Below are 15,460 nucleotides of genomic sequence, written 5' to 3' on the forward strand. Positions count from 1 at the left end.
CAACACTTGGAACAAGAGCCTTTTTCATTGCAAGAATTAACAAAATCATTCAAGCTTTAAAATCACAGCTAACAAAAGGATAAAAAGAGGGTGCATTATTTAACACAATATGGAGTTAACAATCTGAGTAAGATGTGCACGAAGTCATATCCTCAATCCAATCAGTGCCTCCCAGGCTTGCTTAAAACGTACACTCAATTACAGGCGTACCAATATAGAAAAAAATGTAGCATCAAGAAAACTTAATACAACAAGTCAAAAAAATTCACGTGGTATATCAGCGCTAAATACGTGAAACGGCAGATGGACTTCTCCACTTACCATTCAGCACCATCGCCAGCATGGGTATGTATACAGTTACCATGGTTACTGAGAGTTTGGTGAGGGCCCTAAGCGCTACCGTCGAAGGGGGAAAATGAAAAGGCAAAATATGCAACATCTTACTCAAAAGACGACAGCATTTTCAATTGGTATTTTTTTTTATTCTAACAAATACGACTGAGGCAGTATTGAAGGGGATCCAGTGGTACTAAAACGCATTTGCGTTGGTTTTTTAATAGATATGAATGGCACAGGCCATCCAGCCAAAGTAGCCTGATGGTTTCGTTAAAAATTAAATGTTAACATTGGTCCGTCTCTAGTCTGGCTTTGTTTCTTTTTCTTGTACATCTTTTGGATGCTTCTGTCCCAATCTGAATTTTTTGAAAGCCACTGTGGATCCCGCATCAACCCTGCAGCAAAAAAAAAAAAAACAAACCAAAACAAAAAAAAAAACCAACCTTTTGTTTGTTTTTGTTTTGTCTGTCACACTTTTTTTTTTGTTGTTCTGAATTTTTAATTTTTTTTCTTTTTTTTGTTGGCTGGTTTTTGGAATCTACTGCACCCATTGATTTACAAAACATCCAAAATAATAACTTCAAAATATTAAAGCTTTCATTTTTTTTCAATTCTGTCATCCACCTTTCAGCAATAATGATAATAATAATAATAATTACAAAATAAATAATAATAAAAAACCCAAGTAAGGCCAGATTCTCTCTCTTTATATATAAATATATATATAAACAATGGGAAGGGGAAAGGGGAGCACACAGAAGACACCAATGATGCATCTGAAACAACAAATGAGAGTGAAGCAGACATTTATAAAAAAGATGAAAAGGAAAATATTTTGAACATGCACCTCGATTTTACGGCCCTCTACCACGGTGCCGTGTAATTTCTCCCTCGCCCTGTCCGCATCAGCACTATTTTCGAAAGTTACGAAACCAAATCCCTGCATGCAGGAGGGAGAAGGGGGGAAAACAACATGCACATTATTATTTCAGTCAATGACCACTTGTTTGCTTATGTTCTCTCTCTTTAATTTAATATTTTCTTGTCCTTGCTTCATTTCTGTAACATGCAAATTAGAAAAATTATAATTGTATTTGAGATGTGCAATAAATAAGCGACAAATGTGAACAAATTTTTTCTGTCATCAGTTAGATAATACCCTCTGAGAAATTCAAAGAATGATACCAAAAATACCTTTCTACATGTCACTACAGAGGAAAATAAATCTAACAATAAGAAAATGAAATTAAAATAAATTACAGTGTCTTCACATAGAAAAAAATGAACTAATGGGAAAAGAAAATGAACCACATTTTAATGACATGCAGATATCTCAACGAAATAAAAAACATGTGCACAAAATTCAACACAATGTCAATATACTCTAAAACATTGCCTACTTAATCATGCTGTTGTGATCATAAGAAACATTGTTCCCATGCAACACTAGGGTAACTAAAACTTTTGTCAAACTATACAGCCTTTACTTATTTTTTTATAAAAGAAAAAAAGAAAAGAAAACCACCAACAAAACAAAAGTACTTTTAGAACAAAGTATAAACTTTCTTGTATTAACAGATCAAATAAAATCACATGATGTGAATAGAAAAAGAAACTCTGATAAAAGGAATAAAAATGCAAACGTTTCGAATAAGTTTAACTGGTTCATCTACTATTTATGTATATTACTTTCCACATACAGAACATGCAACTGGTAAAACTCCAGAATCCCATGTTAGTGGGACAGGAAAATACTCGACAAATATGAACTACTGCTTATGACAAATGCTTGGCTTTATAACGTTAGGCTAAACAAACATTTCCAATCCTACTAAAATTCTTTTTATGTGCTCAGTTAAATTAAACACTGTTTACAATGGCAAATACTTTTGAAAAAATCAGACATCAAAAAACATTTTAGAAACATACATCAACCCTTTGAAGTAATTCTCACGTTAGCACTACAATGCCTTTGCATGCTTTCCCAAAGTTATCTGAACAAATAAGCCTCTACATCCTTGGTGTTTCATAACAAGAAACATTTGCAAGTTATACATGGCTGCTTTATATATAGGCATTGCTGCACATAGCTGAAGTCCTACTACAACCTTTTTCTTTACTGTTACTTTAGCTCGAACTACAAGTTAAAGCTTTCCTCTCTTCTGTTCCTCAGCAATAAGCCATGCATCATGTCTCTTCATTCTCCAGTCCATTCGCTAAGTTTTGTGGCCAGTATTCACCCATTTACTCTCTGCAGTTCTACCTATTATGTACATAGTGACTGATTAAAAAAAAAAGGAAAAAAAAAAAAGGAAGGGAAGATATTTATACATTTATTTATACATTTTATACAAAAAGGAGACCAAATATGAAACTAAGGCAAAACTGACACCAAGCATTGAGAAAAACAATGGCTATGAACTACAAAACTGATTAATTGACAATCGATAAAAAAAGTTAAGAAACTATCAGGATCATTATACAGGTTATCTGGGTTATTTTACCTACTCAAAGAACACATTTATTTATGCCAGTTTATAACATAGAAAGTGACATTTATATAGAGTAGCAGTTTATGTTCCATCCTCTTCAAAGTAGCTTAAACACATTGTGTGTTGCTCTTTTTGGTTGTTTTTTTTTTCTCTTTTAAAGCCACACTGAAGCCTGAGCTCAGAAGTGCTCTATCAGCAGTTCCACTTCTAGCCGAGGCCATTCTCAAAACACCTGATTCCACACATTTTCTCCACTCTACCCTCCACAATTTTAGCACAAAGCCACGACCTCGCTTGTCACAAGACACTGAGGATGTAACTCTCTTTTCCCCAAAGCACCAGGAGTGCTGAGAGAAAGTAAGTCCCCCTCCTCAGTACTAATCCCTGGTTTAGATGCCTGCATAGGCTTTTCTTATACCTAAACCCATCCTCAACTTTAAACATTTATTTCTTCAACTACTTCCTCCCATCTTGTAAAAGCTCTCTAAAAACAAGCTTATAATTCAAGATGCCATTAAGAAAATTTCACAGCAGAAAACATCACTGAACCATCGATCCAACGAGCCTAGCTCCATGCAATAGCATAAATTCCCCCAATTCTGTTTGTTCTCCCCTCTCCTCCTTGCTGAACAACTGCCTCTTTTCAGAATTGCAAACATTTGGTGGGAGTTGTTTAGTCAAAATTTTGAAACAGTCTTCTTAGCTCACAGCACTACCAGTTAATTTTTTCCAAACAACTAAAGGGAAAGATAAAAACCTAATTATATTAAAAAATTAGAAAAAGTTATAAAGTGGAGCCACAAGCCAAGATAAGACAGGAACTTCAAAGATTCTGAAAAGAACACTCATTGTAATTTTCTAATTTCTCACGTTGTACTTATTCTCATAATTAACACTATTTAAACTAAGCTCTTATTATTTATGCAAATCTTTAATTTTACCTAGCTGACACAGAAGCTCAATCACAGCACATAGATTCATACATCACACATTCAAATATCTACACAAACACGTTAACATTAATTCTATATGCAGCTGTTTCAACAGCTACTTTAGCTTAGCGTACTATGTATTTTATTAACTGGTAATGTAAATTTCTGCATTTTATTTTTAAAGTCTGTCAAATGATTTAGTTATAGCTAAGTTAGTATGTGAGAAGGTTCTATTTTAATTTGGGAGGTGCTTTGGAGCTCTTCTTATTTGAAGAAATATATGTTAATATAATATATACTAGATATATATTAATACATATACACACAGATTTATGAAAGTATATATGTAGTATATAGCTGTATAGAGCATTAATTTACAACTGTAACAAAATAGCACTTGTTGACGTTCCTGTATCTTTGCAGCCTTGCCATTGTGCCTGAGACAAAAGCCATTCGCAGCCCCATGGAGAGCTTCAGTGTTAAAACAGCAGAGTAGCGTTAAAATATGCACAGTAATGGAAGCTATATTTCAAATTGTCCTTCCCAGATGAGTGGTAAGCGCAGAGAAAGGTAAGTTACCAGCAGTTTTTAATGTTACTTTAATCAACAACTTCAAGAATTGGCAAAGGTAAGCCTCATTTATTTAACACAGGTTGTAAGAAAGAACTACACCAAAACAATACTGAAATTCTTGCAATTCTTATAAAAAGGAGAGTTTCAGAAGTCATCAGTGTTGCCATAGAATTCTAGTAAAGTTATCTTAATTATTATTATGCCCCCAAACAAACTGATACTTGTAGTATGAAACTTGTATTATTTTAGGATTTCTTTTATAGAAAGACTCCCTTTGCAAAATTGTTTTATACTTTATGGTGGTGCTGCAGTGTTATTTTTTTGAATATGCAATTCCATTTTTCTTAATTATTATGGTATGAAAATGAGCCTACTTCTGTTGTTTTTGCAAGAATCTTTTTAAACATTAATTATTGGAATGAAAAGAAATAAACAAAAACAGGGAAAAAAATTTCTAGGAATTCTTTTATGCCAAACTGCAGCTAGAAACAAATTTGAATTTTGATCCTGCAAACTTTTTTACCTGTACTCAGTTTGAGACCACTTAGTAGTCCTTTCAGTTTCAGTGGGATTTTATGAAAACATAGATAAGCACTGCCAGGAATGTGACTTTAATCTGGTGCATCTTAAATCCTACAGAATGGACATGAAATGATCAGATTAAAAAGAAAAAAAAAAAAGGTTCCTCTTATTCCTAATCCTGTTTTTAAACTTTTTATTTAATTGAGAGAATCTAAGGGTACTTCTGCAAATCAAAATACTAGGTAGCTATACCTGAAATAACTCTAAACAAGATGAGAAGCAGCATACATAAGCAATGAGATGCATCACAGAACTGCTTTAAGTATCTTCAGCAGCTTACTCAGAGCCAGCTCGGATGCACCCACACAGCACTGGATAGCATAGAAGTATTTAATAAGAATAAGTCTTAGGGTCTGTAACACAAAGTGCGTAACTGAGGTAGTGACATTACAAGCCTACCTAGGAAAACCTCTTCCTTATGATATCCTTTCTCGGAGCTTGTTTTTAGCACAAGGCACTGGGATGTTTTCACTACTGCAAGATCACTATTAAAAAAACTCAATTCAGAAATGCCTCCTCACCCCATCCCCCAAATACTTTAAAAAAAACTTATGCAGCCCGATGCAGACGTGGTGGTTAAAAGTCCTACATGTGTAAGATTTAACGGCTAAACAAATGTGTAAACCACCACCACCATGACATGTGTACTTAGTTCCACTCCGTCTTCAACAGAACCAAGCAGAGGTGGCAAGCGTGGGATGTCTTTTGAAATTTATACTACTATCCAGCAGAAGCACGCTCTGGACAATCAACATCTTTTGCAAACACTATTGAACAGCCATAATTCAATGATAATAAATTTCAGCCAGAGTAGGAGATTCTAAGCCACCAAATTCCATACATTTTGGTTGTTTACTGAAAAAGTGGTAAATGTTCCAATTGGGTTTGGGCTAGCAGGCGAGGGTACTAATTAATGAATGTCAGAATAATTTTGGAATATAAACCACGAAATTTCAGCTATTCTATTTTTTAAAAAAAAAAAAAAAAGGTGGTGGCTTTAAGTTTAGAATATAAATACAAACACATTAAGGGAAAAATTAACAGAATTAAAATATATCTGATTTAAGAGAGATTTATGATATATGATTCTTTAAAAAAATGACAGATTACAGTATGTCTATAACAGGAAAAGAATTCCATTGCTAATAATAAATCATACATGAGAGTTACAGGAAGACTGAAACATAGGTGGATAAACATTCTAGTGTGTCTGACATGACAGGAAAAGGAAAAAGATATCATGCATATGACATACACATATAATGCAGCTGATATCATAGGTGAAGCATACTGGGCTACAGTTTTGCACCAGGTAACGATGCTAATGCAGTCATAGCCATTCTATCTTGCTTTATTTCTTAAATATTGAATAAATTGAAGTATGCATTTAAGGCAAAGTAATTTTCAGAAAAATTTAATGTTTGCAATACAATAAGAACTTTTAATCAAATAAATGTTAAAAGAGATTGTTTTCAAAGGGTTGGTGTACTGAAGCTTTAACTAAAGAGGAAAACATCTGCACTTAGATAATCTGGAACAATCACATATTTTCTCAGCTAACTACTAAAGATGATAGTTATTAGGTATCATTATCGTCTTTCATTTCAATAGGGGAAAAAAATACCTGTACTAATACAAACCTGCCTACAAATATCGGTAAGTATGGACTCATCTTATAAAATAAACAAGATATTTACCCTTGAAGAATAAAGACAGCAGAAACCAACGTTCCCATAAAACAGGTGACAGTTTGGAGTAGCTAAAATTACCCCCTTTAAAAGACATAAAATGAGTCCAATGATTTTCATGCTGCTTAGGAAACTGAATGACAGCTCAGAAGACATTTTCACTAACATGGAATTTCAGGCATTAGTTTTTACAGCAGTGCAGTTGTTTCCTTTTCCTCATATAAATATTTTAAAGAAATTTTAAAAATCCATGGGTGAATTAAACTGCTTACCTTTGAGCCTCGCTCATTAAAAATAATTTCAACATCTAAGATTTTACCAAATTGCTGCAAAGAAATAGAAAAGTTACATGAAAATAAGATAACTTCAACACTTCTATCATATACAGTACAAATGTTTGTTTCAGAAAATGGTGCACCACATTAAAAAGTTAAAGAATATAAAATCAAAGCTAGTCAAGCACCAAAAAAGACACACTGAAGAGGAGCCAGATCAATATTACAACTAAATCGTACGTATCATTACACTTGCCACCATCGTTCCACATATGCATTTATGAACTTTAAGTTCAGTGAAACCACCTGACAAAGAGAAATTCATCATTAAACTGTGATCACAGTGAAGTGAAAGTCCCAAATTTCTTTTTTTTTATTTTGCCTTTGCACATAGTAGGCTACTTCCTTGTGATCCATCCAGTCCAGCTGCCATCACCATTTTTTTCGTATGTAATATGCTACTGGGTTACTTTGCTGGGAGTGTAATAAACATCACTAACAAGACATGATTAACGGCTGCATGAACATTGGCGCCCTGTGGTCATCCTTCCCTCTGAAGAACCTTTGTTTCAGAAGACTTTTTGCAACTGCTTTCCAGGACAGGTAAAGGAGTTTGGTTACTTCTGCTTTACAGGAACAAGATTAAACCAGCTGGGAGATTTGTTGCTGGCTTCAAGGAGTGAGGATTTCTCTCCACCCTTGCTGAAAAGGGATAACCGTTACTCCCTAAGCAATTCTTTTCTTACTAGAGTATAATTTGGAAAACTAGAATGGATACTTACTTGTTGGGGATTTTTCTCTGCTCAGAATTGCACTTATAATATTAATAGTAACTGTTTTTACTATTGACCTTACAATAGCACTCACAATCATCTAGGCATTGTTCACATACACAAAACTTGACCACAGTTGCTACCCCAAAGAAAAAGGCTCTATTGGACTTGTCTTAGTAAGAGAATAAATGTTTGACTCAGACAGCGTTTAGTTAGAACACTTTCTGATATGACACATTTTGTGATGTGACACTGTAATGCATAAGTGGGTCATTTCTGTTATTTCATATGTCATTATCATGCAGTATGGATCAGTGTTAACACTGATAAGTGACACAATATATTAAACAAAAAGGCAGGAATTAGCGGCAGGCAAATGAAGAGTAATCTAACAAGAGTCCAAGGAACTGCAGAAATGAGCCTGTACTCCAGTCTTTTAAGATATAATAAACAATTACAGGTCAGAAAGGACTGTAATTCTCTAGCTTATTAAAGTGTTTCAACTCGGTTATGAAAAATCAACCATCATTTGTTATCTCTTGGCTTATTTTAAGTTCTTGTATTGGCCATCTAATGTTTTAACTGCAACTTTAGCCTATAAGCAGACACTGACTTAACGTTTAAACAATCCTCCTCTGATATATTTATGTCCATGTAAAAAGATCATCTGCTATGTGTATAACATGGTCATGATGCAGCGTTGCCATATTCCATATCAGATACTTCAACTTACACTTGCAGAAATTTCATTTTTCTATCAGTTCAGAAGCTAAAAGTTTACTGTTACCAAGTCATTCTAAGGCTGGAAAACTCTAGCCTTTCTCCAGTGTTAGTCTTTTGAGACCTAAGACCTAGAAATATTGAAAAGAAATGTAGTTTTTATTCACTTATAAATTACTACAATCCCTCAAAAAAAAAAAAAAGATTCTTTCATTTAATGTACTTTCAAATAAAATCCATCTATTTTAAGTGGTTTGTTTAATTTAAATAAATTTGCATATTTTTCTCTACATGGTTAATTATTATGCCTTCTGCTATTTTGCTGATGAGCTGTAAGCTGCATTTAGGGGAGGTTACTCGTAGCAAGTCAGATACAGCAAAACAGTCACTCTCATTTCCCAATACTATACCAGGATTCTTTTCCCAGTGACCGTTTCCTTCACTTCATAAAAATAAATACTGAAAAACACAATGTCTTAACTCACATACAAAGACATCAGAAGAACCTAAAAATCTGAACTGAACATGGAAGATGGAAAGAAGTATAGTGCCATGAAGTACTTGATGCTGCACTGTATAACAAACTAAGCCAGAAGAGAATCAAGTTTTAGTGAGTCGGAAATAAGAAAGCAAGAGTAACACAAATACCGAAGAGTATTAACTTGGAAAAGGAAAAGCTGGGTTCTAATAGCTGATCAAGTACTATTTCTAGATTTGATTTAGTGACATTTCAAAATAAACCTAACAGTTCTTGGAGCAGGGAGAAGAAACCCAGCCTAACCTCTCACGGTTATGAGCCTAGAATTGATGGCACGTATGAGACATGTGAAACAGCCAATGCACTTGAAGGTAGCTAATGGCCTGGGCAAAAGCAAAAATTGAGAGACTTATAGAAAAATACTAGCAAAAACTTTAGAAGATTACAGACCTACAATACCTGTGGGGATGGGTGAGGATTCCTACTCCTGGACTTCCTGCTTAAATTCAGCCCATGTCTTACTTCTATAGATTTGGATCCCTTCCTCATGAGGTCAAGCATCGACTATTTTACATCACGCTCTCCAAAATCAATAAATACAGGCATATAAATCCAGATGCGTACAGCAGGAATATATATGCATTCAATATTTTAAGCCAATGCAGATAGCTTTTTTTGAATGTAATACAAAACAACACAATACATAGAATACACCCATCTGTATCACACACAGTAGAATCAGCAGAATTTCTTTTCCCAGTTGCAACTGGCAAATCAGATGTTTGGTTATAAATAAATGAAAAGAGAATCTTCGCTGAAAATGGTTAAACAGCCTAAATCAGAGATACTGCTCTCACAGTTGCCTATAATATAAAATACCCATTGCAATGCAAATATAGAAAAGCATAAATAAAGTATGAGTACTTACACCAAACATTTGTCTAAGATCTGGATCCCGGAATCTGAATGGTATATTTGAGACGTGAAGCCGTTTCGGCTGTGATTTGTTTTCTGTGTTTTCAGAAGTTTGTGTCTGTTGCTGGCCATCGGTCTGTGCTGCATCATCTGTCTGCTAAAAGGGTAAAGCAAAGCAAAGTAAAGTAAAGCACACTGTAAGTATTTCTGCCATTTTTAATATAAAGTGGTGGGCTTAAATTCTCAAAAAAACCCCAAAACCTAAAAATGAGTTAAATCTGCTCAAAGATACTGAAGAATACCAGAAGTTGAAATACACGAAAATCAAGTCCATTTCTGTATCTGTCTCAACAGTATACGTTTTCAGTGATATTTTTAACATGTATTTGGAATAAACTGGAGAATATGAAGGAGATTATTATTTGTTGATTTTCTTAGCTATTTTTAAATAATGAATAAATATGTCTCCCTATATTATAAGACTGTTGAAATCCCTTCAACTTCATCAGTGTTTGCCAACGGAAGAAGCTGAATCTCCATGTCCAAAGAACAGCCTACTTGCAGAAGCAAGCTGTACAGTTTCAAATAAGATTAGTACTTTCATTCAGAGGCCACTGGGACTCCTACACAGGAGGTAGGTAACACATCACATCCTAGTTGCCATTTCATAAGCAGTGCTGATGGGCACTAGAGGGTCATTTTGTCTAGATAAATGGTCACCATTATGGAAAAGGCCTTGAGTCGTGAAAGGAAACAGAACTATAGTCAGTGGTGAAGGTTGCCTAGCATAAAAGTGAGACCCGGAAACAAAGTTTTACAGATTTTCTCACCAAAATACGATCGTATCATGGTACTTCTTACAGGGATACTGTTCCCTAGTTTTAAAATGCTATTTTATAATTGAAGGACATTGCTGTGTATTACAATTTAACACACAAACAGGATAATAAACCCCTAGAAAGATTAGGAAAAAACAATGTCCTTCATCCAAAAAGTAAAACTAACCAATGCTGGTCTCTCGGTATATTATAGAAATTTCTCATCTGTGTTCTTTAATTATATCATACAGTACCTAATTAATCACTGCGTGTACAGCACACATTCACTAGAAAAAGATTTTGCATAGTTATGTAAAAACAGCATAGTTATTTTCTTTTGCACTGGTAGAGGGGATTTGGAAGAAGAGGAAAGAAAATAGTTGAATGAAACTACAAGGATCATCTTACAACCGTCACTCTATTTTCTCCGTCCTTCCTCTTCCTTCTGACCATATTCATCTTCCAAGTATTCATTTTTCTCTTGTGTTCTAATGTTACAGTTCAGCTTGTCTTTCTGAATTTTTTCATTAAAAAAAAAATAAATGAAGAAATCTCCCATTTCCTGCTACCATCAAATTTCTTTTAAGGGACAACAGTTTAAGCAAAACAAAAATGGTTAAATAAAATAAACCTTACCACACAGTTTTAGTACCACTAAGCCTGTTAAGGAGGAAGCAAAAGAACTCAAACAGAATACATCATTTACATCCGCAGTAACTACATATAAATTTAATTCTGGCAAGTTAAATTCAACATCATCTGCCCCAGTAAATGCAAATGTTCTCAAATTCGAAGTACAAACATCTACAGTTTCCTGTATTGCCTATACTTCTGTGCTAAGAACACTTTACAAATAAAGGTCCTTTTCATTTCTGCAGAAGCATCAGTTCATCAGCAGTGTCTAGATTTCATGGGATATGATGATACTCATACCCAAATACAAACTTTTGTGTGCACTAATGAAGGATTATCAAGTGATCCAAGAAAGGAACTGGGAACAGCTCAAGTGTAAACCTAAAACTGAGTCAGTGCCACCACATCTCTTCATCTGCTACTCCCGGAACTCACAGGCAGGGTCCCACAAACTAAACAGTTCATCTTGACAAATTTCTAGTGATTTAAAAACTAGACATGCTATACAGCTGTTAAGAGACAAAAACACGTTCCATGCTAATCTCTTGCTACCTAAAACCAACTCAAAAATTCAAAATTTAGATTTTAGGCAACTATTCCATCCATAGACACCACAGAGATTACTGTCTACCTTCAGGCCTTAAAAGGAGAGAAATATGAAGGAAATTTGGTATATGAGAGCAGGTGGGGGGATGAGGGACTGGAAACTCTTGAAATATAACACTCTGGAAGAATTTAAGGTCAATAAGATTAATCTGAAGAGAATTAAAGAATTCTGAAGGTGCTGTTTAGCTTCAGGAACAAAGGGTGCCCCAGGAAGAAATTATATAATCAGTGTACTGTATAAATGCAAATAGGAAAAAGTAATTTCTGTTCATTGTATTAATATAAATGATGAGCAACAAGGAGTAAGAGGGTTGAACCATGCACTATTAGCATACTAAAACATTAGGAGCAACTTCCATACCAAGAAGCTGAATAGATATATTGCCAACAAAAAGCCAGTGAGGTTTCTGAAGATGATGCTAAAATGAAGGAGCTACAAATTACGGGTGAAGTGGGTAAATCCAGGTACTGTTATTTCCTGGGTATTTCTTTTTGATTTTACCACTTTTATTCACAGAAGCCTGAAATTTACAGTTTCAGCAAAGAATGTCTCAGAGTTTGGGCAGTGAGGACCGAAAATATCATCAAAGATTCATACCTGTAAATACCCTTAAAGAAGTCCGTGGCAGAATTAACAGAGCTAAACCATTTAAAATGTATTAAAAGGCTTGACAATATAACAGTCTCTTTACAAAGCATATTATCATCTAGAAATCTATGGATGTGCCTAGGAGATCTGGAGAAGGATAACTGCAAATTGAAATTGGAATGTGAAGCTTACACAAAAATTTCCAGGTAACACCAAGGAGGTAAAATACACATAGGACAGAGGACAGGCTGGATTTTGCAAAATCCCAGAAAGGCAAGTTTCAAAGCCCCGTGGACTCAAAGAGCTAGAATGCAATTTACCTTACACATAAATAATACATTTCAAGTGAATATTTTCATTGCTAGAGGATCTAAAGACCGGTGCTTGATATTTCTTTAAAAATTAATTGAAGTTAGTATATGACATTAGCCTCGCTACACCCCTGCAGTCTTCTATGCAATCAGTGCAAGTCCTGATCTGTTATGGGATTGGTCTCTTTCAATACCCTCTCCTGACTCAGTCAAGCAAATTAGTATGCTTTATGCAAAACAAATAAATAATAACCCCCCTCAGCTCTATCATTAAACAGAAATTACATAAAAGGGAGCATAGTCTGTGTGTTTTTTCACGTATGACCTAATTTTTTGAGTACAAAGCTGTATCAGAATTACCTTCACGTATCAAAAAGTCATGAATTTAACTTTGTGAAGACATCACAATTCATAAACCAACTATTCAACACCTTTTACCACTGGAATGATCTGCTGTCTGGTAGTCCTTGCTTTTCCTTGTGTGTGTACTGGGTTTTTTTCCTATAGAAGTTGGCAATGTAAATTCATATACAACTTGTAATCCATTATAATCTTGTTTATGGAACTGCTTTCTAACCAGTGATTTTTCATGCTGTATTTGTGCAGTTTGTTATTGCTGTGTAAACACCTTGCATTTGATGTTTTTGAATAGCATCTTATTTTTCCAGACAATACCTACAATTTATCAAGATTATTTTGAATTCTAATCCTGTCCTACGATGTACTTGCAGTCCTTCCCAGCTTGGTATTGTTGCAAATTTAATAAGTATACACTCTATTCCATCATTCAGATCATTAATGAAAATACTGAAAAACACTGAGTCACCACAAATCCCTGCAGAACTCCTTTTAATAAATCTCATTTTGATAGTGAGCTACCTCTTAAACACAGTTTCTAGTTTTCCACCCAGCCTATTGTGGTTGCATGTTTACCATATTTCACAGCTTGCTTAAAAGCATGTCTTGTGTGAAAGTGTCAAAGTCTTATGAAAAGCGAAATGTAACATTCAAGGTTTTCCTTTGTCCACAAGGCCACTGTAGAAGTAAAAGACTGTATCTTTTTGACAAATCCATGCTGACGACTGTTCTTCTTGTACTTTCAGGTGTTAAAAAAGCAGTGTGCATTTACTTGTTCCAGTATTTTCCCAGGACTGAAATGCTGATGACAGCACATCCCTTTAGTCTATATAACCAACACTTCTCTCTCCCTCCTCTTTAAAAACCGGCATTACGTCTACTCTACTCCATTTCTCCAGTACCTCTACTCATTCTCCACAAGGTAACAGAGACAGACACTAATGGCTCCAAAATATTATCAGTTTAATCTTTAAATACCTTGGAATGGAGCTAATTAGAAACAGTTAAGTGAAAAAAAAACCCCACCACACCTAACTTACCTGAATATTCTTTAATTGGTTTCTTCCCTCTTTGAGACTGACTTCTTCTGACAGTTGGAAAATTATTGTAATAATCACCTGGCTGAGGCTGATTTCTACAGTGAGGAATCATGCAAAGAAGAAAGGTTCTCTTACCCTTCTTCCCAAGACTGCATTTCATATTGACTCTCAAAGATTCTCTCTAGCCTGGCATTAACTATCAGTTTCTCCCTCCCGGCTCGAATCCCCTCCCAGAAGAACCTCTCTCCTGGTTGCCTTTTGTACATTCAGTCGCAGAACTTGTCACCAGCACATTCCAATAGCAATCTCAATTGACAGTCTGGCTGCAGGAAGCATCAGATCACCTGAAATCCCTGTTATTCATGAGTTCAGTACTGTACCTCCAGTTGCCTACTAAAGATCGCATCCACTGAATCTTACCAGTTGGATGTCTATGATAATTTTCAGAACAAAGAGGTCCTTTTTTCCTCTAACAGTAATCCAGAGGCCTTTAAGGGTGTCTCTCCTTCTACAATTGTGACCTTGGATAAGGCACCCCCTTAAATTACAAGGGAACAATTCCTTTGTTGTCTGCTCTTCCTAATCAAGATTCACAACTTTATTTTCAACAGCATATAGTTTTTGCAGGTATGAATTTTCAATACAATTTTGATTTTTTTATGGCACTTTATGCCCTTCTGTTGTGACATAATTTGTCACAACAGCATCATGTGAGTAGAATGTGGTCCAGTGTGGTCACAACATACACAGCAGGTGTGGACACGGTACACTGTTTATAACAGGGCATCAGTAAATACCCCAAAACAGACTGCTTCCATTTACAAAGCCTGAGGTATGGAATTTCTATGAGACTGTAAAATTCCTAAACATTTCTAGAACCCTACATCATGCTACATAACTGTTAAAGCTATTGAAAAAGAAAATCCAGTGTGTGACAGTTCAAATAATTTTAAAAAAAGCTGTTTTTCTAAACAGGTAAACCAAGAAGTAAAGCTACGAAGGCACTGGGAGCTGAAAGCACTGGCAATACAGACCCTTAGTGCTATAAGAAATCAATGGTAACTGCAGGTTCTCAGCACCCTTGAAAATTACTACAGATTGGCTTTTTTCCTATGCATGTCAGTCAGCACTGTATCAGGTTAGTTTGTAGCTCTGAGGTTTAAGATGTCATTTGTCATCTTCACTGAAAGGTCATTTCCACCAATTTGCTGTATGACTTTTTTTCTGGTTCCACTGAGAACGTATTTCTAATTTAAAAAACCTAATAAACAGTTACATATTTTAGCAGATTATTGATGAGTATTGCCTGGAGGGAACCACAGGATGAAAACTTTGGCATCCT

The 15,460-nt window shown here is 35.1% G+C and overlaps 1 protein-coding gene across 6 annotated transcripts in view; it reads right to left on the minus strand.

The window, feature by feature from the left end:
- The window catches only part of RBFOX1 (RNA binding fox-1 homolog 1), a 1,343,363-nt gene that overhangs the window by 90,033 nt on the left and 1,237,870 nt on the right, over nt 1-15,460 (minus strand). For all 6 annotated transcript variants that reach the window (XM_050906339.1, XM_050906343.1, XM_050906345.1 and 3 more), the window contains 3 exons: nt 9,778-9,921; nt 6,876-6,929; nt 1,184-1,276 (listed from right to left, as the gene is read on the minus strand). In XM_050906339.1, the coding sequence (XP_050762296.1) occupies nt 1,184-1,276; nt 6,876-6,929; nt 9,778-9,921 (291 nt within the window). The remainder of the gene's footprint in view (nt 1-1,183; nt 1,277-6,875; nt 6,930-9,777; nt 9,922-15,460) is intronic.

The sequence above is a fragment of the Gymnogyps californianus genome, chromosome 15, assembly GCF_018139145.2.
Source record: "Gymnogyps californianus isolate 813 chromosome 15, ASM1813914v2, whole genome shotgun sequence".
Classification (NCBI taxonomy): domain Eukaryota; kingdom Metazoa; phylum Chordata; class Aves; order Accipitriformes; family Cathartidae; genus Gymnogyps; species Gymnogyps californianus.